The 27065-nt window shown below is 42.4% G+C and overlaps 1 protein-coding gene across 1 annotated transcript in view; it reads right to left on the bottom strand.

Moving 5' to 3' along the window:
• ELMO1 (engulfment and cell motility 1) overlaps positions 1-27065 on the bottom strand; it is a 427005-nt gene that overhangs the window by 303235 nt on the left and 96705 nt on the right. Inside the window, exons 3-4 of the mRNA XM_020788158.3 lie at positions 19711-19751; positions 17507-17579 (exon numbers count right to left, since the gene is read on the bottom strand). Coding sequence (XP_020643817.2) covers positions 17507-17579; positions 19711-19751 — 114 coding nt within the window. The remainder of the gene's footprint in view (positions 1-17506; positions 17580-19710; positions 19752-27065) is intronic.

The following is a 27065-nucleotide window of genomic DNA, read 5'->3' as shown; positions in this document are numbered from 1 at the left end:
CAAAGGAATTCCCCATCAGACTGAAATGTGAAAAATCAATGGGATAAAAGACATTGCCAAATTCTGGTTGTAACCTTAAATTCCAGCACCTCTTCCTTTTCTGAATCCTGCTTGAACATCTAGCATTTCTTATTGTATATGTGATAAAAGTCTCATGGTAAAATCATTATCACCAGTCTGATTGCAAGGAAAACACAATGTCCTATACTGAGTGCCACATTTGTTATAGTCTTTGTTAGAATGTATATAACACATTTCCAGTCTGTGGGACCTTGTTTTGGCTTATTCTTATAATTGGCTTATTCCTACAGTCTGAAACAGCTCTATTGATACTCCACCTAACTTAGGTGATTTATGTCTTCCAAATGCTTTGATAGCAGCTTTCCCTTCACTTTCTAAAACTGCAGACTCTTCATCAAAAGTAATCTGTCAGTAACCGTGCATTTCTACTGAAAGGTTCTTCAATATATATACCTCTGATATTCCATGTTCCAATAATATGAGCCATACAAAAAGAAGTTACTTACCTGTAACTCTGGTTCTTCGAGTGGTCATTTGTGAATTTACACTAATGGGTTAATCTGCACCTGAGCAAAGCATACTCGGAAACTTCTATAGCTTTAAGCACTTGGTGCTGGGACCTCCCCTACATTGGCTATATAACTCCGCCCTCAGCACCTAGTGCCTCAGTTCCAAGGAACCAACCGCCACTGCGCAGCATGCAATGGCACACATGACTGACAGCGGGGAGGAAGGCGGAGAGTATGCATTCACAAATGACCACTCAAAGAACCAGAGTTACAGATAATTAACTTATTTTTCTCCATCGTGGTCTCTGTGAATGCACACTAATGGGTGACTGCCAAGCTGACTAACCAGGAGGAGGGATGTCACGAAAATGCTGAAGCCAGGACAGATTGAACTACCGCAGCCTCAGCCTTCGGCCAGACATCCAGGCGGTAGAGTGAGATGAGGATAGGCAGAGTGGCGCATGTGGCAGTGCGGCAGACATCTGCGATGTCCACTTCACGGAGAAAGGCTATTGAGGATGCCACAGCTCTAGTAGAGTGAGCTCTCACTAATTTTGGAAGAGGAGTCTCTGCCAAGTTATAGGCAAGATGGATGGTCTGAACTATTAATCTAGCGATGTTCTGAGAGGAAGCCGGTGCTCCTAAAGAGGAGCCAGCAAAGGTGACAAAGAGACGTTGTGAGGCACAGAAAGTGGTCGTGCCGTGCACACAATTTGACAGAGCATGCTTAACGTCCAGAGCGTGCAGGGCTGTCTCAGGAAGGCCAGCTGGCTGGTTCAAATGGAAGGCAGAAAATACCTTAGGCAAGAAGGTAAGGTCTGGCTGTAAGGTTACTTTGTAGAAAGGAGGTTCTGCTCTTAGTGTAGCCAGTTCTCCAGCCCTGCAAGCTGAGGTTATCGCCAGGAGAAAGGCAGTCTTGAGGGTTATCAAGTGGATGGATGCTGACGCCAAGGGCTTGAAGGGAGGCCTCATAAGCCACTGAAGAACTAATCGGAGAGACCACTGAGGTTTTAGTGGTCTTATAGGCAGGGCACATATTTTCCAGGCAGGTGGAACAGGCCAGTCCCAAGCGAAACAGGTGTAGGAGAAACTGAAGGAGTGCGTTCAGAGACATTGGCCTAGTAGGCGAATGTAGGCTTGATGCAAAGTGACAGAACGCCTACACATTATAGGAGTAGGCCAAGGTGGTAGAAGGTTTGTGAGCATGAATGAGCATGTCTGTTACAGTCAGGGAAGTCTCCAAGCTGTCAGGTGGAGGAACTCAAGGTCCGGATGAAATACCTGACCTCTGTCTCGGGACAGTAGATGAGGGACCAGCTGCAGCCTGATGTATTCTGCGGCTCACAAGATCGAGAACCATGGCTGGCGAAGTGAGCAAGCATGACGTTTGCACACTCATGTTGGACTCAAACAACATTACTTTGAAGAAGGGGGAAAGGTGGAAACATGTAGAGGAGGCCCCGTGACCAATTCATCCAGAAGGTGTCCCCTAGCGAGTTGCAGCCGGTGCCGGCTGGGGAGCAGAACATGGCCCACTTCTTGTTCATCTGGGATGCAAAAACCTCTATGTCTGGAGTCCCCCATCAACGACAGAGGCAGCAAAAGATGGCATTGTTGAGAGCCCACTCATGAGAGCAGGACTGTAGTCTGCTGAGATGGTCTGCTAAGGAATTGTTCCTGTCTGTCAAAGTACAGCCACTGGATAAATGTGGCGAGCATAACACCATTCCTAATGGTTGATGGTGTGAAAGAGAAGGTGTAATGAGTGAGTGCCACCCTGATTGTTTATATAATAAACTGCAGTGGCATTGTCCGACGTGACTGAGACCACTCGACCACGGAGTAGGGGCTCAATAGCCCAAAAGGCATTGGTGATTGCTGGGAGCTCCAATACATTGATATGCAGGCCGGCTTTTATTGTGGACCAGTGGCCATGGACAGCATGGTGGTGTAGACAAGCACCCCCCCCCCGCAGCCTGACAGGCTGGCATCCACAGTTAACTGAACCACTGGAGTCAAGAGACCAAAGGGTCTCCCTATCCATAGGTTGGGGGCGGATTTCCACCAGTCCAGTTGTGCAGCAAGCTCCAGAGTCACTTGGAGCAACATGGATGGGTGATCGCAAGATGTCCGAAAGAGTAAGAGAAACCAGGCTTGAAGGGACTGCATCCTCAGGCAAGCATGCTGTCCCACAGCTGTGGTAGATGCCATCAGCCCCAAAAGTCGCTGGACCTGTAGGACAGGGACCAAGCGCTTGAAGAAAAGGAGCCGAACAAACCATGCATTTTCACAATCTTGTTGTCAGAGGGAAAAGCCTGCTTCAAGAAAGCATCCAAAGTCATATTAATGTAATTTACACGTTGTGTAGGTTGCAAAGTCAACTTCTCTATGTTGACCTTTAGTCCTAATGCTGACAAAAGAGACAGTGTCAAGGACGTGTGTTTACAAGCTTGTGACTTGGACTCAGTGACCAGGAGCCAGTTATCCAAATATGGGTAAACAGTGATTCCTCCTACTGAAAACCTGAGAAAGCGCTGATGGTCTGACTGGATGCTAGCATGAAAATGAGCATCTTACAGTTCGATCACGGTAAATCAACTCCCTGGACGTAACAAGTGAATAACAGAGCTCAAGGAAGCCATACGGAATCTTCATGGAGTAACAAAAGAATTCATTCCTCTGCTCGTGACGCACCAGCCCCATTCCCTCCTGGTGATGTGAGAGGTCCTGGCTGTAAAGGTGCACAGGAGCTACCTGCTGAATGGGCAGTGCCAAATTCCATAAGAGGCAATGATAAGCGCCCACGGCAGCAGAGTACAGTGGTGCTTCACTTAGAGATGTTAATCCGTTCCGGAAAAAATGTTGCTAAGCGATTTGATTGCTAAGCGATTTTTAAAAGCCCATAGAAATGCATTAAAATGTGTTTAATGCGTTCCTATGGGCTTAAAAACTTACCTTTCAGCGAAAATCCTCCATAGCGCCACCATTTTTGCTGCCTCTTAAGCCAGGCAAAACAGCGGGCAGCCATTTTGTTTTTCTGGTGGCCATTTTGAAACCGCCAATCAGCTGGCCAAAAATGGGGGCTTTGCGATGATCGCTTCCCCGCGATCATCGCAAAGCGAATTTCCCCCATAGGGACCATTGTTAAGCGATCACTTTTTGCGATGGCAAAAAGTCCATCGCTAAGCGATTTCATCGCTCAACCGAGTGATCGCTAAGTGAGGCACCACTGTAATTGGCTACACAGCAGCCAAAGATATCCTTATCTGTGTTCTCTGTATCATTTGGGAATATGAAGAACAACCTTCTAACAGTAAAGGAGGGTGACTATCTCTAGCAACTGATATGGGTGTAGGAAGATTGGTTGGAAAATCTTCCTCCCCCTTTGAGTCTTGTGAGTCCCAACCTGAATGAGGTAAGTCCTGACGATTAGGGGAGAAGTCTTTCTCAGCGTGAGCCTAACCAAGATCAGTCTCAAGAACAGCCACCGAGACGGAGAAGGCTGAATGGGTTAACAGCGGGTTCGGTCAAACCTGCGGACACTTTGCTGCCAGAGCCAAGTTCGAGGGAGCATTACTCCTACAAGGCATAGGTGGAGGCACAAAGCGTTTCACGGCCCATGGCTCAGAACAGTGCCAGGTAAAGTGGGGAGACAGTGGTGGCAGAAAAGGTGGCGGATAAGGCTCATAGCTCCTATCCAAAATAAGGGGCTGGTCCTGCTCAAACTTCTCAGTGTGATAGGACCCTACTGATGAGCAGGAAAAATACTCAGGTCTGCCTGACAGCTACAGGATTCCTGTGATTGGGTCGATTCATCTGAGTCCTTTTCCTATGAGCCTACGCTGGCGCCAGCAGCTGAGGTGAAACCGCAGGCTGCTGTGTGAACGAGCCCATTAATAAATGAGGGCTGTTTCGTGCCAATTTATCAACCACCAAAAAGGCGTTACCCCAGTCAGGAATATCACTGACAGGTGGGGCTAGCAGTGGGAGCTGCAGCCCCCCCCCCTTTTAAAGGCAAAGCTAGGGCTGCCGTATGTTGCCAGGAAACTCCGGCTTCAGCATCCAGCTCTCTCCAGAATTAGCAGCTATGTGAATGAGCCCATTTGATGAAGGAGGGCTGTTCTGCGCCAAATTACCAACCTCCAAAGAGGTTTTTACCCCAGTCAGGATATCACTAACAGGTGGGGAAGGCGGCAGGAGCTGCAGGGGGGCCTTTCTTCTCCCAAAGGCAAAGCTAGGGCTAATGTATGTTGCTGGGATATACCCGGCTTCCATGCCCAGCTCTCTACAGACTTAGCTCAGATGCTGCCCTCTTCTTTTTTGACATGAAGAGGAAGATTGTAAATAGGTGGGTAGCTGTTGCTCTTCAGCCTGGGGGTAGCCTTGTTAAGAAGGTAAAAGATACTTTTTTTAAAGAGAAAAGCCCTGAGGGCTCCAAAGCCAGATTTGTAAAGCTTTTACAAAGAATACACAACACCGGCTAGTACTCTTCCCCCAGGCAGAAGAAACAACTTGCTACAGAAGAAAGAACAAGGGAGGTCAAAAGAAAGGAAAGATAAGGAATAGAATTGTTTTTCACTTGCAAAGTTCCTAACAAAGCTGCTGCTACAGCAGCGATCGAAAAAAAGAACTGAGGCACTAGGTGCTGGGGCAGAGTTATATTGCCGGTGTTGGGGAGGTCCCAGCACCAAGTGCTTAAAGCTATAGAAGCTCCCAAGACTGCTCTGCTCAGGCGCAGATTAACCCATTACCGTAGTGTGCATTCACAGAAACCACGAAGGAGAACATCAGACTTGCCTTTGGCACCCATACACACTGACAACTAGACATCCTTTCAGCTTTAATCCAATTGCTTCAATAGTAACAGAACTATTCATACCTATATTTTGCTCTCCCCTAAAAGATGGCACCTTCTGACCTGGGAATCAATATCTGAGCCAAATCTCTGTTTTGATTTGGACTGTCTCATCATCATAGTGGTTTTGAAAAACAGATATTCAGAACTGGTTTATCATTGCCTTTTTCTGTACAGTACTAACAAGAGTTAAGCTTGAGTATCATTGTCATTGTCTGTGACAGGTCTTCTGCCAATGTCACTTTCCACTATTGCTGTTGCCCTGTAGCTGTCCTTCAGGAATTTCTTGGCCCCCATCATTACTGGAACTCTCAGTTCTCTTTTGCTGATGTAACTGTTAACTCTGAAGAGGGTAGCTGCACCTTAGTCTAGTGTCTCATTTAATCTAGTGTTATTCCACTGTGGGTGACACTGCTAGAAGCTTGACTCACAATGGAGTTTAGCATTCTGATAGCATTGTTCTGTTTCCCTGACAAACTCAGGCCTCTACCCTTATTAAGAAGTTTATCGAGGAGGAGAGAAATTTTTAATAAATACAAAATAATGTAATGTTCTTAGTGACAGCCCCACCTGTCACTAAGAACACAGAATTACTGTGTTAGACCAGGTGCTAAGTCTGCTATTCCAGCATTATGTTATGTCAAGAAGCCAGACAAACACATGAAAGTAATTTGTTGTAGGTATTGTTCATGTTGCAAAACAATCCTATCTGCTATCAAGAGAAAAGGTCTTCATAAGCTGCATTGGTTGATAATCCTTCATTTTGTCCTATATCATATGGCTTGGCTGTTATTGCCCAACCTATACCAATGTTTTAATAAAGCAACAAAATGTCTTGAGGCACTTGAAAGACCAAGACATTTTATCAGGTCACATATTTTCATGGATTATAGCCTACTTCATCAGATTCAAGAAGTGTTGGCTCAGCTAGCAGATTTATATACATGCCAGTGTGAGTAGGTGAGCTGAGGGAAGTGAGATATGTAGAGGACAAACTGAGTCAATCAGTTTGTCCTCTACAAGTATGTTCCCTCACAGGACCTATTCATTCTTCCCATCAAATTCACTCATATGACACAAAACAATGGCTGAAATCCTGCTGCACAGTTACACAAATGATGCAATTTTAGAAGCTAGTTGCCAAAAGTTTAAAAAAATCTCCACAGACAATATCTGTTGCTCACCGTCATGTGACCCAGCGCTTGGAATCATGTTAGTTAGCATAGTAAGTCGCAACCAGAACAGGCCCAGTAAATCAATGGCATTTATGGGGGAACTGATGAACCAAATTCCCACTGATTCAGTGAGCCTAGTCTTGTTGTAACTTACTATGCTAAGCAAAAAGATTTTAGCCAGTATGCAACACATTATATCTATGGAGTTTTCTTAACTTAGGGCAATGTGTGTCTAAATGTTATACTATTTCTGTATCTGTAAAACAGGATTTTAGGTATTATTTTGTCAAAAGAGCAATCCTGAAAGTTTGTTCTATCAGTGAAATTTCTCCAGTTCCTTGTAGATCATCCCATTCTTAGTGACTACAAAAGAAAGCTCATTAAAGCATCTCAGCCAGTCAATATTCAACTCCTGCTGTGCTCTTACCCTAAATGCAATGAACTGAAGAGAAAGAAGAAACAGACCTACCCATTGAGAATGTGATTAAGTCAACAATTTTGTCAGTGCCATTAATGCAATGGCCCTCTTTCATTTGGGCCTAATAGCTGGATTTAGACTCTACACATTTTATAATAAAAAAGCTAATCTACTTTATAAGAGTTAATAGTGGACTATTACCTTTACTTTATTATTTGTTTTTGAAGGGAATGAAGAACCCAATTTCAATAAAACTAAAAGAAAAAAGTCAAATAGAATGCTGTTGCACTAATATGGGGGGTGGCATGGTTCCTGCCTACCCTCAACAACATAGTCAATGATGAGGAAAGCTGATGTTACAGTACAGTATCTGGAAGGCCCTACTTTGTCCATTGCTGTTACAAACTACATTTTTTTGTAGTATATTTTCATATTTTTCAAAGGAAAAGTGAAATATTAACAATATACTAACTGGGTAAAAGAGGGAGACTTGAAATGCACACAAGGCCTGGAACAGTCTTGCACATCAAATGTGATAAATTCAAATGGCTGAGCATCATGCTTGCTTTCAACTTTGAATCCCTTAGCCGTGTTCTCTGTTCCTGAACCATTCATATTACACCGAGAATGCTATTCTTCGGGAAACGCAGCTTGCTTGAATTTATTGCCAAGAACATATGCTATGTAGAAAATAGTCAAAATAATTAAGATTGTAACATCAAGTTGATCTGAGATCACAATGTCCTGCCCAAACACCTGGTAATTCAAGTCTATATGAACAAGATACACACAGGTAGCACATTTGGAGCCTGCAGCTTTGGAAATGGTCTTCATCTGGCACCACCTGTGTCTCTTTTTAAATGGTCTGGTTGGGAAAGGACGTCGTAATCACTAGCAACAACCTTCATCTATCGCCGGGACACTGGGAAATTTTCAATCTCCAGCTAAAAAAAGTCTCCATAGATGCCTTTGTAACCACTATGGGCTATTGTGTTTACTCCTTTGGGTGGGGATATCATTAGGAAGGAGTTGTGTTTTAAAGGTTTCCATTTTTCTAAAGAGAAGGAAGAAAAAAGGTGTTTATTCTGCAGGAACAGGAATAAGGGCCATCATCTATTTGATTTAGTTATCAGAAGGTGAATATACATACGCATGAAAAGTAATAGTATGTGTTTATACCTATACTTTAAGGTAAAAATCACATATTTTTATCACCTGGATTATTTTACAAAAGAGGACTCTCAGAGGGAGGAGTATCCTTGTTTTCTGGATTTAAAAGTTCATAGGACCTCTCTGCAGTTCCTTCTGGGGCATGGAACTCAGAATACCGTATTTTTCGCTCTATAAGGCGCACCTTTCCATAAGACGCACCGATTTTTTAGGAGAAGAAAACAGGAAAATATAATCTGTTTTCTTCGCTCCATAAGATGCACAGACTTTCCACCCCCCTGTTTTGTGGGAAAAAAGTGAGTCTTATGGTGCAAAAAATACAGTATATTTTTATCTGCCATAAAATCTGGTTTGTGTTTCTATTATTCTTATTGTTGCTTCTTTACTTCATTTAAGATTTCAAACTTTTGTGAAGTCCATTTTTTGCCACAAATCCAAGATAATGATATACCCATATTTCCAAAACTCACAATAGTACAATGGTGCCTCGACTTACGAACGTCCTTACTTACGACCATTTCGAGCTACAACCAGCTCCGGCCACTAAATTTTGCTTCTACGTGCGACCGAAGCTTCCACTTACAAACAGAAAAAGGCAGGGGGAAATGGCAGGAAATTCAAATTTCTAACTGTAGGTGGCAACAAGGCTGGTTCTTTGTAGCTCTTTCACCCCAGCAGCTAGAGCGTCAGAGGCTTGGGACTGCCTCCTTCTGCTTCTGAGAGCATGTGTGTGTGTGTTTGCAGGGAGGTTTCGGCTGCCTTGTAAGGTAAGGTGCTGTTTTCTCTTTTTAAAAACTGTTCTGGGTGTTTTGGCAGCTTGGTTTTGGGCTGGGGGGTTATGTTTCTGTGCTGTGATGGGTCTTGGGGGGTTTGTTTGTTTTTTGGTTTCTTTCCCCCATTTCTGATGGGTCTTGGGGGGTTTGGTTGCTTTTTGGATTTCCCCCCCATTTTCAATGGGTCTTGGGGGGTTTCCTTTTTTTATTCCTCCCCATTTCCGATTGATCTTGGGGGGTTTGCTTTTTAGTCCCCCCAATTTCCGATCTTGCATGATCTGCTTGATTGCTTTTTCCTTTCTCTTGTTTGCATTTGCAATGGGTCTTGCACGGTTGATTGGTTTTTGGTTTGTTTTCTTTGCATTAGGTCTTCCACGCTTGATTGCTTTTTGCCTTCTCTTGTTTACATTTGCAATGGGTCTTGCACGGTTGATTGCTTTTCTCTCCCCCACCCCCACTGGAAGGGATTAATCGTGTTTCCAACCAGTCTTGCAGTGATTTTTTTGGTGATTTTTTTCCTTTGGCTGAATTAATTACATTTCAATGGGAAATAGTGCTTCGACTTATGACCATTTCGACTTACGCCCATCTTCCTGAACCAATTAAGTTTGTAAGTCAAGGCACCACTGTAATTTTAACATCTGTGTGTCAGCTGAATATATTTACATTCTTACAATGCTGTGTTCTGGGGTTACAGCTCCAGAATTTTCCAGGTGGCATGGCTGTGCTCTATGGGGAACTTTGGGGGTTATAATCCAAAAACACAAGCCTGTGCACATCTCTAATGCGATGTGACAATTTTTTCTATTTTTTATTATATAAAAGTATGCACAACCTTTCTGCATATATTGTACTAACAATGCAGTTTTCCTTCCAAGTCTCAGTCTTCTGACTTCTTAACTCCATTCTCCATTTGGATTGATAAAAGAACCAATGTATACAAAAGCTTCCACTATTTCAATGTCTTCACTGTCAACATTAAAGTTTTGTAATTCTTCTGTAGTTATGATTTTGGTCTTCCTAAAGTTCAGCTGCAGTCCTGCTTTGGCCCTGTCGTCTTTTAGTTTCATCAGAAGTCATTTCAAGATATTACAGCTTTCTGACAGTAAGATGGTGGTATCTGCAGATTTTAAATTATTGATTTTTCTTCCACCAACTTTCACTCCTCCTTCTTCTGAATCTAGTCCAACTTTCCATATGATAAGTTCTGGATACTGCTTGAACAGATATGCAGATAAAATGCATCTTTGTCTGACAACTTTGCCTACGGGAAACCATTTTGCCTCTTCATATTCTGGCCTAAGAATAGCTTCTTCCCACAATTCAAGTTACTGTACATATCAGAACAATCAAGTGGTAAGACACACCCATTTCTTTCAGAACAATCCATAGCTTCTCATGATCCACACAGGCAAAGCATAGCTGTAGTTTATAAAGCATAGACTGATCTTCTTTTGAAATTCTTTCATGCTCTCTAGAAGCCAGAGGATATTTGCAATATGATCTCAAGTGCCTCATCTTTTTCAGTATCCAGCTTGGACATCAGATATTGCTTCATAGAAGGTAAAAAAATGTTGCAATACCCTGAACATGTTTTTGCTTGTAAGGGAAATTAGAGCAACAATCCTATAGTTACTGCACTCCTTGGCATCTCCTTTCTTGGTAACTGGAATGTATATTTAACATTTCCTAGCTATGGACCACTGCTTTGTTATCCATATTTGCTGGCATATTCTTGTTAGAGATTTTGACAGATTCTGTCTCTGCAGCCTGAAATAGTTCTACTGGTAATCCATCTACCTCCGGAAATTGATAACTTCCTAGTGCTTTCAGATCAGTTTTAACTTCACTTTCTATAACTGTAGGATCTCCTTCATAGGCTTCCTCTTCAATTGTTGTAAGCCGCCCAGAGAACTTTGGATAGTGTGGACGGCATATAAGTGAAAGGAAGGAAGGAAGGAAGGAAGGAAGGAAGGAAGGAAGGAAGAAAGGAAGGAAGGAAGGAAGTCTGACATCCTTTTATCCCTTTTGTATAGGTCTTCAGTATACTGTTTCGATCTTCTCTTTTCTCCTGGTCAGATTGTATGCTTCCCTGTTGGTGATTCAATCTAGGCTTACATTTCCCTTTAATTTCTTGGATCTTCTGGAAGATATATCTTGTTTTTCCCCTTTTGTTGGTTCAGTCTATTATTTTTTATTCATCATTAAAAGACTTCTCCTTGTTTTTATGTATCTACATATGAATCACAGAAAAAATTCATTCAGGATTCTCACCATACTTCTGTCACCTTTGACTTTTCAGCTATCTTTAAACATTTTATAAAATCATAGAATAATTAAATTGGAAGCAGTCTATAAGGCCGCTGAGTCCAACTCCTTGCTCAATGCAAGAATACATAATCCATCTAGGTTTTTCCTTTCTTTTGACTATAAGGATAGTCTTTTTGCATTCTTCCTTGTTAATATCTCTGGTTTCCACAGTTCATCTGGCTAAGTCTATTGGGTTTAATAATGAAAATATGTTCTTGATGGACTTAATTTAATCAGAAATGTTCTTTAAATTATATTTTACCACTACAACTCTTTTAGTCCTCTTTTTCAACTTTACTCTAATTTTTATATTAATACTTCATGATCAGGGTTTCAAGGTAAGAAATGCTCAGCAGTGGTTTACCATTCCCTTCTTCTGAACAGTATAACAAAAGTTAGCTCAGGTGTCACCATCATTGTCTATGAAAGATCCTCCATCAGCATCACCTTCAGTTACCACTATTGCCCAATACCTGCCCTTCAAAAGTTTCTCTGCTCCCATCACTAACCATTCTGTTCTGCTGATCGAGGTGTTATTCCTGAAGAGGATGCATCTTGGCCTGGTGCCTCACCTGTGACCATTCTGCCTTGGGTGACTCCACTAGGAACCTGGGCTCATAATGAAGTCTAGCCTCCTGCAAGCATTGCTCTTGGCTTCTCTGACACACTCAAATTGCCTCTTCATGTTACAGTGTGCATCCAAAAAGGATATAAGACATACATATTCTCATAAAGTAGCCTGAACAACAACTAACTAACTATAGACACATTTGAAGCATCAGCATTAACTGAGCAATAAGACTGCTGGTCACTAATGCCATTCCAGCACCTAGGCTCCGAGATGACTTTTCAGATATTCATGCTGTTCAGTGACAACAATAAGACCAGGGACTCACTGAAGTGTGAAGAGAGATGTTTGCACATGCACGCACTCACACAACATTGTGGCCAAGGGCAGTAAAATGGCAGAAATGTCACAAAGACATTTGAACAGTTAAAAAATATTTAAGATGTAATTTCTGCTATGCTGGGAAAAAATAACATACTTGACTCTCCTATGAAGCCTGTGCAAGGCAGTTCAAATAATAGCACGCAAAAAAAAAAAAACTGGACTGCTTGCTTGCTGAAGCCATCCATTCACTAGTTTACTAAGTCCACAGAGCAGTTATCATGAACCTTGGCATTTCTTCCCCACTCAATGGCAGGCAGTAAATGCAACATATAACAGTAGTTCATGGGCTTCTGAGTAATACTAATGGCATTTAGTACACTCCCTTATTTAGTTTCTTATTTGAGTGACTCAGGCAGCCTATAAGCAGTTTAACCTTTAAAGTCTTCCCTTAGAGCATAAATATTCTAAATAATAGTCTGTGTCTGTCCTGGTCATAACTTAATGGTGTTTCTATCGACATATATTCACCAACATCAACTCCTGGACAGCTCAGTGGTTTAGGTATCTGACCACAGAGCCAGAGGTTGGGAGTTTGACACACCCACACACCCACAGTGCCTCCTTGACAAGGAGCTGGACTCAATAATCCACAGAGTCCTTTCCAGCTACACAGTTCTAAGATTATGCATATACAGTACCTGAATGTTCTCAAAAGACTTACTATTCTAGGGAGAACACCTGACTCAGAGCTGGATGGCAGGAAGCAGAGAAGACAACTTTAGTGATGCCAAAGGTTATAGTTTCTTAGCCTTCTGCTTTCTATATACAGTAAATCTCCACACCTGTCCTAAAAAGCAGCTGAGGAGAATTCATGGGTCTGTCACACTGTTACTGCAAGGCAGGCAAACCAACAACCCTTTAGTTTTGTTGGATTGCAAGGGCCATCAGCCCCGCCAGCCTACCAAATGACAATAAATAATGGTATCTGGATAACAGCAACATGTTCCCCAGCACCAAGTTTCTGAAATATCAGGTGAAAACTCACAAATGACAAAAACATCACAGACAAATTCTCCGTTATCTTCTTAAACACAAGGCTTTTTGATAGATGCTGAGTAGAGATGGCGGTATTCATATTCGTATACAAATATCCCCGTGCAGTTGGAGTTAACGAGGGTCCGTGCCCTGGGGCAGGACTGTCCACTCACGCGTCCGCTAGTAGGTGGTGGCCCCACTCATCCCTCCAATCGCTCCTGAGCACCGTTCTCTTCCCAATCAGCTAGCCACTCCTGGCAGAGAGAGGGAAGACGAGACTCCCCTACAAGGCTGCTGAGTGGCTAGCTGAGTGGTGCTCCCGAGCGATTAGAAGGAAGAGAGGGGCCGCCAGCGCCACCAGACACATGAGTAGACTGTCCGGCCCCTCTTTAGCTCCAGCTCTGCTGGGATATTCATCTCTGTGAATATCAGCTAACAAAAAGCTGCCTTCTAGAATCAGTAAGCAGCATAGATTCTGGGAAAGAACTTTATCACTTTTAATCTCAATAAAGCAATAAACAATGTGAAGCACACTAATTTATTTGGTAAAAGGAGGTTAAGTGCTACGAAGACCAATTTCTTGAATGCACTCTGCTATGTCAGTGCTAACAGCCCCCTCTTAAACTGCTTTGTTAGCATTTTATTTCTGTATATTTTGGCACTAACCAAATTAGCACACCAGCTCCTGTTGTGTAAAGAGATTAATGTTAAAAATTCTCTGGATTTACATAAGCACGTTTACCCCTGAAATTAGTTTGCACTGTAGTTCTCAGGAACGTTCATTAAATATGACATACAATGGAACCTCTACTTATGAACGTCTCTATCTATGAACAATCCAACTTACGAACAGCTCCGTTCACAGAATTTTGCTTCTACTTGCGAACGGAGCTTCAAGATACGAACAGAAAAAGGCAGGGGAAAATGGTGGGCAATTCAAATTTCTAACTGTAGGTGGCACTGAGGCTGCTTCTTTGTGCTGTAGCTCTTTCAGCAGTTGTAGGGTGTGTTGCAGATGGAGGCTTGGGAGTGATCCTGCTTCGGAGTGAGCCTGTGTGTGTTTCTGCAGAGAGGTAAGCTGCTGTTTTCTCCTTTTAAAAACTGTTCTGGGTGGGTTTTGGCTGGGGCAGATATGTTTCTGTGCTGTGTTGTTGGTGGCTTCTTTTTCTTAATGACTCAGCAACGGAGCTGGGTTTACTGTTTATTGTTGGAGTGTCTTTTCCTTCTTAAAGCCTCAGTGGCTTCCGACCCTGCTTGCTGTGTTCTTTTTAATTTCGTTTTTTTCCCCCTTCGGCTGGAACAGATTAAATGGTTTTCAGTGCATTCCTTTGGGAAATGGAGCTTCTACTTACAAACATTTCAATTAACGAACATCTTCTGAGACGGATTAAGTCCGTAAGTAAAGGTTCCACTGTACTTCAAAGAGTAAACCTCAGCACTACATGATGTTCAGGTACTGCCCTTGGTCTCCCTTCCCCTCTCTGCTTTTGGATGGCAAAATAAGAAAGGAATTATCTGATCCCTCCCTCCCTCCATGAGTTTGCCATAACAATTCAAACTGCTTTTTTTTTCTTGGCATTAAACAATGTTCCCTAGCTGGCAACACTTCTACTGAGCCTTAACTAAAGCACAAGAAAGCAAGGCAGGGGCAACCAGGCAGTACAGACATGACGATACAGTAAAAGCCAAAAGAAGTACTGTATACGAATCCTGACTTTTACCCATTCAAATTTATCTGAAGTTTCTCCTTCTTTGACATTATTTTCAAAGGGATTTTTTCACTTGCAGATTTCTACATAATAGTTGAAATATTTAGCAAGGCACTAGCAGAAACATTTGCAATATTACTGAAGTTGGCATTTTATGTAGGCTACCTCAGGTGACTTTTTGGATGAAAAAGGAGGCTAAACAAGAAATCAAATGAATACATGGGGAAAATTAAGATGAATAGCCATTATGGTTAACAACATAATTGTAACACTATTATAAACTGTTGGGTTGGGTCCCAAAAAGGACTCCCTAAGGTATCCAATATAGAAAATTAAATAAAGTGAAAAATACAGTGACTCGCACTCTGAAAAGTGCTAGAAGGCCACAAACAGTAGAAGATTGCTTCCCTTTATTTACTACTCCATACCATCACAAAAGCCTCTCTGAGAGGCTTCTTGAACCATGTGAGCTATGGCTGGAGAACACAGCTAAGAACAGGGTAGAAAAATCTTCTGGGAATAAGGGGAATAAGAACAAGATAAAACCTCAGTGAGCAGGACACTAACAGTTTCACAGATGTCTTCACCAATCTGTTGCCCTTCTAATGTGTTTCTGTTTAGGCAGTTTGGTTTAAAGACAATTATACTAGAGATGAGCACAGACACAGATGGTTACTACTGCTGTTTTGCTCTTTTGAAATGTTTTGTAGTGGCCTGCAGAACCACCATAATTTAACGCAGCATGATATACAACAAGGCAAGAATTTCTTCCTGGAGATTTCTGTTAATGCAAAATATTTCTGTTAAGCCTTTGCGCAGAAAAGGGAAGTAGTGGTGACAATGTTTTGTTTACATAACAACCAGCTATGTGTCTCATTTAAGATTCCTCCCTGCTGCTTCTCCACAACATCCTGATCATGAACAAATGCCACCTAAATGATGCTGCCTAAAGATTGGTCAAAATAGTCTAGTCAGGAAGGAGGGAATATTGACTGCATAGCAAAATTTTATTTCTCTCTAATTTCTCTGAAGGGGAAGATGCTACCATATACTTATACTGGTCCAGACATGGCACTGCTTGAATGTCCCACAATCTAAAGACTAAATGACTGAGAGAGTCCTCAGCTCAGCCTTCCACATCACACTAACTTTTCACATGTGCAATTATAATTTAATTTTGATGCACAACATTTACAACCATTTTATTCCCATACAAACCTTGTATGTAAACTAGGGATGTTTTATTATATGATCAGTTGTTGATACAGACGTTTGCATCCTGGTTTAAAGATCTAGGATCATGGTAAATAAATGTATTCTTCTCTCTGCCAAACTGGTGATCTGTAGATGTGCTCCCCAAGCAGATGTCCTCCAAATGTGTCTGTCTGGCAATCCTAGCAGGGGATGAAGGAAACTCTGGTCCAACACATCTGAAAAATACCAAGCTGTGGAGAGCTGGTATAGTCCTTAGGAAGGGCCTCAACCTTAACATATCCATAAGTAACCTGACCCCTCCCTTTAGGAGGTTGTTTTACCATTCAAGAACTATGGGATTATAGCTTTTGAAATAAACAAGATAGACTATGCTACTTTTCATCTTAGTATTTACTGCTAGAAATGATTGCAGAGAGAGTGAATTAACTGAATACACATTTAGGGAGAGAAGTTCTGACTGAACAGGCAACAGAAAGTAACCATGCTATTTTGTAAACATTTACTTTTAAAGAAGGCCAGTCTCTAAACATTGCCCGTTAATATGTATTTTGAAAGCGCGACACTAGGAGTAAGTTCCATCTCAAATCGTACTACTGTGGTGCCTCGCTTAACAGTGATAATCTGTTCCAGGAAAATCACTGTTAAGCGAAAACATCATAAAGCAAAAATAAAAAGCCCATTGAAATGCATTGAAAACCGTTCAATGCATTCCAATGGGCTAAAAACTCACCATCCAGCAAAGATCCTCCATATGGCAGCCATTTTCGGTGCCTGTATAGCAAGGAATCAGTCCCTAAACACAGTGGGGAGCCATTTTAATTACCCCATGGCCCTTTTGAAACTGCCGATCAGCTGTTAAAAAAACATCGTTTTGCGAAGAATCAGTTCCCGAAGTAGGGAACCGATCATCGCAAAGCGAAAAACCCCATTTAGACCATCATTTTGCGATCACAAAAGCAATCGCAAAAACGTCATCGTGAAGCGGATTCGTCGTAATGCGGGGTAATCATAAAGCAGGGCACCACTTATATGATACTGTAAACACCAGTCCATATAACCATACATACCATACAAAACCTTTCCACAATCTAAGTCTGATACATGTTGCTTAATTATCAAGCTATCATTGCCAGCATATGAATAAGGCTTACCCAATTAAAATCTTGGCTAGAATGCTCTCCAATAGACCAACAATATATTTCCCACGAAACAACACTATCACGTTGCCACCAGTTAGAGTTTAAACCAAACAACGAAGCAGCATGATCACAGTATAACTCACTTGGGCCAGAAGAACCATACAAAGGAAGATAATAAGCACAATTGTCCTGAACAGTTAGCTTTGAAACCACATGGTCAGCATGAAGAATGTTTTTTTTAAAACAAGCACAACTTGCAAGGACTGTGTTGAAATATCTTCCTACCTTTTCAGTGATATAGAAATTGGAGCCATCAGCATGCTGCAGTGCATAATGTTCATGGTTTGCAAGAGACCACCTTCAAATATAAAAAAAAGTTTTACTCAGTAGACACACATGCAAGGCAGAAATCCAGAAGTTATGTTCCCTTTTTTCTTTCTGTTCAGTTTAGTTGCAGGTTTAATTGAAGAATGTTGAGACAAATAGCCACAACTGCATGTTAACAATATTAACAATTTGCTTTAATGGAACATGGCATACTAAACAGGCTGCATGCTGGTACAAGCCATATCCCCCTACTTCACTCCAGCTTTTGTATGCTTTTCCCTCTTGCTTTTACCTAAAAGGCTTGCACAGATTAACACAGCTACCCCCTTTCTACAACTGCATGCAGCTTGTTCAGTTTGTAGTTACTTAAGCCAGAATGTTTGGCTCATATTTATTTTTCAATTTTTCCCACTTCAGTAATTTCAATGAAATCCTCATTTGCTGTTGGAAAGCCATGGAAATAAAAGCAATAACAAAATAAAGATTAAAAAGAATGGCAAACATGATCAGTCAATTCCAAATCCTTCTAATGGATGATGTAGTTTCTAAATTAATATATTATGTTCCTTCTTGCACAGTCCTTTCCTCCTCTCCCCACACAATCATTTCCTCCTGTCCAAGGAATCCCCACAAAGTATACCATGCAGCTCCTCTGACTCATCTGTGTAGCCCACAAATCATGACAGCACTATACTAAGCCACAAAAATTTGGCATCAAGGTAGAAAAATAGCTTTAGAACTAGCAGCAAGTGCTCATTTCAAAGAGGCTATTGTAATTTGCTGCCAAATTCAGCAGTTTGTTCTGCTACCAGATTTTAGCAGCGCAGGTGTGAAGTCTGCATGCTGGTACCAGCCATATCCTTCATAATCTTCAGGGAAAATTGGGCCCTAAGATTGTTGAAGATCCCTACTCCTTCTATAGGGCTCAGTCTCCACGTGCAGCAAAACTGAAACCCTTCATACGTCTCCCACTTCTATATGTATAGCAGCATGAACCATTTCCTCTTGTCAGAGAGAACCAAATTGCTCCTGTTTGTGAAAAGCTCCATGCAAGTGCCACAGCTGGTCCAAAGTATACTAGACAGCAAAAGTCTGGTGCTGAAATTAAAATGTTAAGAATATATGTCAGGATGCTCCAGTTTCAATGTTCATGCAATTATAAAGCTTACTGGCTGGCCTTGGGTCACTTATTATTGTAACTCTTAATCTCCCTAATTGTGGGGGAATGCCCCTCCCCAAAGTTGCTAAACTGTTGGCTTATTCTACAGTAGTAGAGCAAACTCTCCTGGATGACGTCACAGCTGCTACTGGGAGGAGGAGCGGCTACCCATTCTTCTTCTTTCTCATAGGTGATAGAGAGCTTGCTTAATTGCCTTTCCTTGGGCCAATCATAATGGCATTATGTAACCATTGTCCTATCTGAACTCTGCAAACTATCTGTATACTGTCAACTATATGTGAGCTTGTAAGGTTAATACAGTCCTCCTGGGGGCAGGGCAGTCGTCTTATTCGAGGTCCTCTTGTACTAGTTGCCCATCAGGAGCACTGCTGGCAGACATCCTTCTCTGTGTGTGGCTGACTTCTTTAACTTCTATTCTCCAAGACTATTTGCTATCCTAATTAGTTGTGACTACATAAACTATCAGCCTGCTCATTTTGTGACACCAACACCTAATGAAATTCTCATGAAGATAAAATTCAGAAGGTGGAGGAGAAGGGAAGATTATGCACACCATGTTGAGCTACTTGCAGGAATAGTCATTCTTTCTAACTCCAGAAAAGGCCATCCAGATGTTGCCAGGCCTGCAATGACCATTAGCCCTATCCAGCATAGCTGGTAGTAAAAAAATGATGAGACAAGTTCAGCAACCTTTGGAAGATGACTCTCTCCCTCTCTCCCAATTGTACTGTATTCCATTTTCAAAAATTAATACAATTAATAATAAAGGCAATGCAAAGAGATGTCTTGATAATTTTTCAGTGAATGAGAATGATACTCGTCATATAACAATAGGTTCTACACTTGAAAACAAAACAGATCTGTGAAAGCAGACTCGAGAAATATTTGAATTAACCTACAAAGATGGTTGGGGCAGGTGAAAGAAATCTATTTTAGCTATCTATCTTGAGAGTTGAAAGAAAACATAATAAGCAGAACTTACCCATCACAGATTTCCTTTATGACTGCAGTCAATGGCTTTTTCTAAGGGGGAAGAAAAAGAAACATTAATCACATGTGAACATCCCAGCTTAACTTCCAGTATATACTTGGAATACCAAAACAAACATTTATTTCATTTTAACTATGTAAACAGCTTAAAAATTGTCTCTTGAAAGGTATAAATAACTATGTAGTTTCATCATATTGGACAAATTTCATGACCTAATTACGAAATTCACAGATTTCAACAGTGATCTATAAAACAAAAGGAAAGAATAAAGGTAACTATAACTTCAAAATATAAGTAATAGGTCTGGTCTGCTTAGGGTACAGACATAATCTAAAACAGTGCTTCTCAATCTCAGTTCCCTAGACGTTCTTGGACTACAACTCCCAGAAATCACGGCCACCATGGCTAGTAGTGAAGGCTTCTAGGATTTTTAGTCCAAGTACATCTGAGGATCCTGGGTTGAGAATCAATATTGTAAACCAGTGCATCCATGCCCAAGGCAACCCAGGTATTCTTGGACTGCAGTTTCCAGAAGCCTTCACCACCAGCTGTGCCAGCCCCAGTTTCTAGGGACTGCCATCCTAGGTTATACAAGGTCAGGCACCACTCTCTAAACTATATTTAACAGAAATTACCAATCAGCTAGGGTTCATTTTGCATTTAACAAACATCATATCAATTACGCAGCAGTCCCCAACATTTTTCGGTCTGCAGACTGGCTGGGGAAGGTGGGACACCCCCCACGCTCATGCGCATGTGCGAACAAGCACGCATGCACTCTCGCATGTGCAAACAGCAGTGCAGCACTCGCACAGGTGTGCTGGAGCATGTGCACAGGCACAAACAGGCCGTGCGGGGGTGAGACGGGAGTCTGTCTCGGCGGCCCAGTTCAGCTCAGGCCACGGACCGGCACCGGGCCATGGACCGGGGATTGGGGACCTCTGAATTACAGATCCTCTTGTTCAAATGACTCAGTGAGCCACAGATTAGTTAAAAATGGAAAACCAAAGCTTCTTGTCTCCTCCTTTCAGCAGGAGTAAAAGAAGGGAACACATGAGTTCAAGGCTTTCCATGGGTTACACCTCTCAAAATAAGCTAACCCCATGAAATACTGTTACATCTGAAAATGTCTTATGAACTATTATTCTGAGATACACCGTTGATCTGTAAAGTGCTGGAGGATGCTCTGCTACTCTTGATAAACACTTGTACTTTATTTATACCCTCTGTGATATCCAAAAGGGAACTTGCATGAAACCGGAGATTCACAGGTTTTGGATGGTGCACACAGTAAGACAAGCAACTAGATCTCTCAGAGGCAGGTACCTTTTAGACTCCATCTTCCAGTCCAGACACAGGCACATAATGGTGGCTGAGACAACTGGACTTTCTGGGAATCCACTTTGTAGGCAAGTTCTAACTCACCTCCTTTTCTTCCCTCCTCCATGTAACTCTGTCCTAAACTGTTTGTTGATTCCTTGCACATATATGCATATCCCCTTCACTGGTAAGATGAACTAGGATGCTTTCAGGTATCACAGTAGACATGCATAAAAAGCAGAAGCTCCTTTACATATGTATGGTTAAAACATGTATTGGTATCGAAACATAGCCCTGAGCTCAGTGGCACATTCCCACATATCTTTGGATATAATTGTTGGCCAAAATCTGCTACTTAGCATAAGCCAAATTGTAATTTTCAGTTTGTTCCTCCCTGATATACATATTGTGTCTGCTACAATTCTTGGGATACACGTGCATTCTGGCTTGGTGTGTGCATACACACACACACACACACACACCAGAACAGGCTGAAAGTTATGATTTGACTTATGCTAAACAATAGAACTTCTGCCAATAAACCAATACAGAGGGAAAAAACTATAAAATTTACTTATAAAAACCTATTGCTAATCAATAACTATCATATACAACTTTAGAGGAAAGCATGGAATGAAGAATTTTGGATCACTCTATTTTGTCTGATAAATGACTGATGTCTTTGGCCTCCCTACCCATTCTATTTATGGATCTAAATTTGTGGTTTATTCAACACAAACTTATGTTTTGTGCTTCCTGGACATCACAATGACTTTTCAGTAAAGGTCTGAACAAATTGCTAATTATTGGTGATACATCTCTTAGACATATGCTCTGGCTATGTGCAGTTTTAGTTTCTTTCTCGGAGTGAAGTTATGAGTGTTTTAACTTTATATTTGAGCAACCCCAGATTTTGTAGATGTGCAACTTTTACTAAACTACTGATATTGCAACACTGGAAGAACATTTGTCAATCTTCCATTAGTCAATGGACTATAAATGTTCAACATTGGACATATGGCACATAGACAGAAAATGTCTACAGATATTTATTTGGACATTTGGTCACTTTTCACTAAACTCTTATGTTTACATTCCAAGTTTAAGTTTATTGTATTAGCTAAAAGTCGTCACAATTGTTTAAATCCCTCTCTACAGATATTTTTGTTTTTTCTGGGGTTAAAAGAATGTTGAGGGACTGGCTCTACAAATTGGATAACGACCAGGATTTATCCTTAATCCACTCTTCAAATTTCTCTCAGTGGTACCATCTGCTGAAAACAAACCACTTAAGGGCACAATATTTACAAACATTTACTTTTCCCTCCTTGAGAACCACATTCACAGAACTCCATTATCAAACCATTCCAACTGCTGTCTTAGATGGCAGGTACATGAATGTCCCCAAGCATCTAAGGCTGTGTATTTGCGGAGCAGATGAGATAGAGGATGTTGTTCACTATTTACTTAACTGTCAGCTCTATCAAAACCCCAGAGAAAAATTCCTGGGTAACATTTTGGCTGCTCTACAGGAGGAAAGCCCTCAGACAAACGTGGCCAGATTACTTTTGGACTGTGACCCATTTGTCACTTACAGAACAGCGCTGTTTGCAAAAGCGGCCAGAAACATTCATGCTATTTCCCTGAGAGCCACTGTAATCAATTGTGCTGGAGACTCCCAGATATGAACGGTCTCTTATTATTTTATATCTCCGTGATTGTATTCTGATTTTATTTGATTAGATTTGTATTTTAAACAATTGTGATGGCTTTTAATTAATACAATAAACTTAAACTTGGAATTATGTTTACATGGGTTCTCCCCCCCCCCCCCCCAGATTCTGGGACTATTTTGTAGTTATTATTAACTATTGCTGTATTATTTGCAATTTTCTCTCTTCTTTTTTCCCCGTTCTCTTTTCCCTCTGTTGCTCTTTTGTTTCGTTGTTTTGACATTAAAAAAAGAGATTTGACCAAAAATAAGCAAATGTAAAATCAAGCGAGCAGAAGACAAGGCACCTGTAACACTGAAATGACTTAGAAGTGGGAAGCTCTGGCCCTGGAGCTTTGTAGCTAAATCCGGTCACCCTGGGGTCTCCATCCAGTTCTCTGAAATATTGTGCATGGCCATGCTTCCTTCCTCATTATAGCATTCTTTTGTAGCTTCCTAGCTTCTATGTAGGCTTTTCCCCATTCTAAAAGATTGCAGTGCCTCACACCTAAGGGTTAGTAACTGGCTGTAACAACTTTAAGCTAAAAACAGGCTGGTATTTTGAGCTGCACCCTTCTGCCCTGACAGTGAATAAAATACAGCCCCCAACAACTTCTTTGAAATTGATTTAGGCCCTCCAATTGGAAGATCTCACCTGCCAAGATGAAGCCGCCATCAGGCACAAGCTCAACAGTGAGAAAAACATCTCCCTTGGCCATAGTCAAAACTGCTATGGAACAACAAGGCAGTTGTGTTCCACTATAAGTAAGTAAATACATTAAAACTAACTTCACATAATTGACTCCTTGATATTCTGAACGCTGAACCCCCAAATACTATCATTTAATAAACATAACTTTTCAGCACAACTTTTTAGAGTGGAGTAGAAGGCAAACAAATGTCAGATTCTTCATTATAATCATTAATGTTGATATTGCAATAAATTATATACAGGGCACCAGAAGGTCCTTTCATTTTCTTTATATGCACTTAAATCCCCCAGACAGTCAAAAGTTAAACCTCAGATTCCAGCACAAACACTGTTCAGAATGATGCACAAAGCAATTTGTAAACAGCTTGATCTTTAGAGCTGTCTCACTTGCTTCCCACTAACAGTTATGACTCATAACTAAAGTGTGTTTGGAATACAGAGTTTAGCAAAACCAGCTCAATTGTATACAGCACTGATATTACATAGATAGGGACCTCATATACAGGCATACTGATCACACAGAGAGACAAAGACACACCAAGTACAGTGGTGCCCCGTATAGCGACGTTAAACCGTTCCAGGATTAACGTCGCTATCCAGATTCTTCGCTATGCGGGAGGGGAAAACCCATAGGAACGCATTAAACTCCGTTTAATGCGTTCCTATTGGGGGAAAACTCACCGCTAAGCGAAGAATCCCGATCTGGCCACCATTTTCACTGCCTCGGTAAGCGAGGCGTGAAAACGCTGCGGGTGGCCATTTTCCCCCAGCCGGGCAGCGCTTGCTTCGGCTGTGGACGCATCCCCGCAGGTTGCGCCGCCCAGCTGGGGGGAGAAGGTTCAGAGCCCCCGTGGCGGACGCTTCCCCGGAGGTTGCTCTGAAGCCAGGCTTCAGAGCAACCTCCGGCGAAGCGTCCACCGTGGGCGCCCTGAACCTTCGCCGCCTTCTCCCCCCAGCTGGGCAGGGCTTGCCTCTGAGCACCGGCGGTGGACGCTTTCCCGGAGGTTGCTCTGAAGGCTGCGCCTCCCAGCTGGGCAGCGCTGCCTTCAGAGCAATCTCAGCCTCCACCGGGGGTGCTCGGAAGCAAGCCCCGCCTAGCTGCGGGGCTTGCCTCCGAGCACTGGCGGTGGACGCTTTCCCTGGAGGTTGCTCTGAAGGCTGCGCCTCCCAGCTGGGCGGCGCTGCCTTCAGAGCAATCTCAGCCTCCACCGGGGGTGCTCGGAAGCAAGCCCCGCCTAGCTGCGGGGCTTGCCTCTGAGCACCGGCGGTGGACGCTTTCCCTGGAGGTTGCTCTGAAGGCTGCGCCTCCCAGCTGGGCGGCGCTGCCTTCAGAGCAACCTCAGCTTCCACCCCGGGGCTCGGAGACAAGCCCTACCGAGCGCCGGCGGTGGACGCTTCCCTGGAGGTTGCTTTGAAGGCAGCACCGCCCAGATGGGCGGCACTGCCTTCAGAGCAACCTCCAGGGAAGCGTCCACCGCTGGCGCTCGGAGGCAAGCACCGCCCACCTGGGGGGAAATGGTGCCTATGGGGAAAAATCGCAAAGCGATTTTTCCCCATAGGGGCCATCGGTATGCGATCGCTTTTGCGATCGCAAAATCCGCATCGGTATGCGGATTCATCGTTAAACGGTGCACTCATTATACGAGGCACCACTGTACCATATTTTTCCGTTTACAAGACAACCCAAAGTATAAGACGAACCCCCTTTTTCTAACCTCAAGTTTAAAAAAGCAGAGATAAAAGGGCTCCCTTTTTGCTAAGCCCTGTGCCTCAAATTTTCCTCTGATTATTTTAGAAAAAAGTGTCATCTTGTAAACAGAAAAATACGGTATTTTCTACCCTTTCAGTAAATGATTTACTAGAAGTCTGTATGAATGCTGGTAGAAGACTATGCACTATTTTGCTATGAATTTGCAATGCAACTAGTCTACATGGTACCATATGGTCTGGCTAAAGTTAGTTAGTTTGGTTCACAGCCCCCAAAACAAAAGGAATACTGTCTGGTCTGGAGATGTCACAACATTCTGAGCACCACTGTAAGCATAAACACAAGTGCCCAGCAAAAAACAACAAAACAAAACAAAAACCAAGAAGGAAGAAGCATTTATCTGAAAGAAAATAAGAATCTGCCCTGAAGATGAATTAATTAAATTGCACCAATTACCAGCAGATAAACAATTCTGGATTGTTTTGTTTAACAAACATTGTGTATTTGTTTGTGGTCATTCCAGCCAATGCCATCCCATGTCAAATGGCCAGGTGTATAGGAGGTCCACAGAGTGTAGAACTACACAACTTCATTAAAACCCTGCATAAAATAACTCTGTGATGATTCCAACAATTACAACTATCCACAAATACAGTGGTGCCTCGACTTACAAACGGCCCTACCTATGAACATTTTAACTTACGAACAGCTCCACTTGCAAAATTTTGCATCGACTTGCAAATGGAGCTTCCACTTACGAACACAAAAAGGCAGGGGGAAAGGGCGAGAAATTTAAATTTACTAACTATTGGTGGCAAAGAGGCTGCTTGTTTATAGCTCTTTTGCCCCAACAGTTAGGGAAAGGGATGCGGTGGGGTGGCCCAGAGCAGGGAGGCTTGAGCCTCCCAGGTGCTCTGGTGGCAGCGGCAGTGGTAGCGGGGGTGACCCAGAGCCAGGAGGCTTGATCCTCCTGGGTGCTCTGGCAGCAGCGGCGGGGAGGTGGGGGCAGTGCTCGCCTAGCACTGGGAGGCTTGAGCTGGCCAGGTTTCTTCAGCTGCTCACCTCCCGGCCCACCGCCTGCTGCTCCTCACCGTCTTCCACCATTTGAATTTCCCACCATCGGCCCACAGAGGGTGGTGTGGAGCAAGCGGGAGGCGAGTGGCCAAAGCACCCCCGCCATGCTCAAGCCTCGTGGCGCCAGCGGTCACAGCAGCAATGGAAGCCTGGGAGGCTGAGGAGGCTGAGGATTGGTAAGGTGCTGCTTTTTCCTTTTAAAAAACTGTTCTGGGTGGGTTTTGGAGGGTGGGTTTGGACTGGGGGGTTGTGTTTCTGTGCTGTGTTGTTTATGTGTTTTTGTTTTGTTTGTTTTTTCAGTCCCAGCATGGGACTTGCTCTGTTTATTTTTATTTTTGGTATTAATTTTTTTTGAAATGCAGGAACGGATTAATCCTGTTCCCATGCGAGCTTCTATCACATGTGGTGGACGTGCAATAAGGCCAAGGAATTTTGGGAAATAATTCATGAAATGATAGAGAAAAATTTAGGGGTTAAAATTGCTTTGACATCAGAAAGCTTCTTACTGAATGTATTACCACCTATACTCGAAAAAAACAAGACCTACTTGACCTTACACCTGATAACGGCAGCTAGAATTGTATATGCCAGTAAGTGGAAGATGACAGAGATCCCGACAAAGAATGAATTTATTGAGAAGATTTTGGAACTAGCAGAAATGGCTATTTTGACAGATACATTAAATGACAGACTGGATAATAATAAATGGGAACCTCTTTATACCGGGATGAAATCTACATCAACTTAAGTAGAATAGATTAGATCAATACTATGTTAGAGAGTATAAAATAAGATTAAATGAATGGAATATTTTGTAATAA

Source organism: Pogona vitticeps, chromosome 6 (genome assembly GCF_051106095.1).
Source record: "Pogona vitticeps strain Pit_001003342236 chromosome 6, PviZW2.1, whole genome shotgun sequence".
NCBI lineage: Eukaryota > Metazoa > Chordata > Lepidosauria > Squamata > Agamidae > Pogona > Pogona vitticeps.
This window is presented reverse-complemented; position numbering and strand designations above follow the sequence as displayed.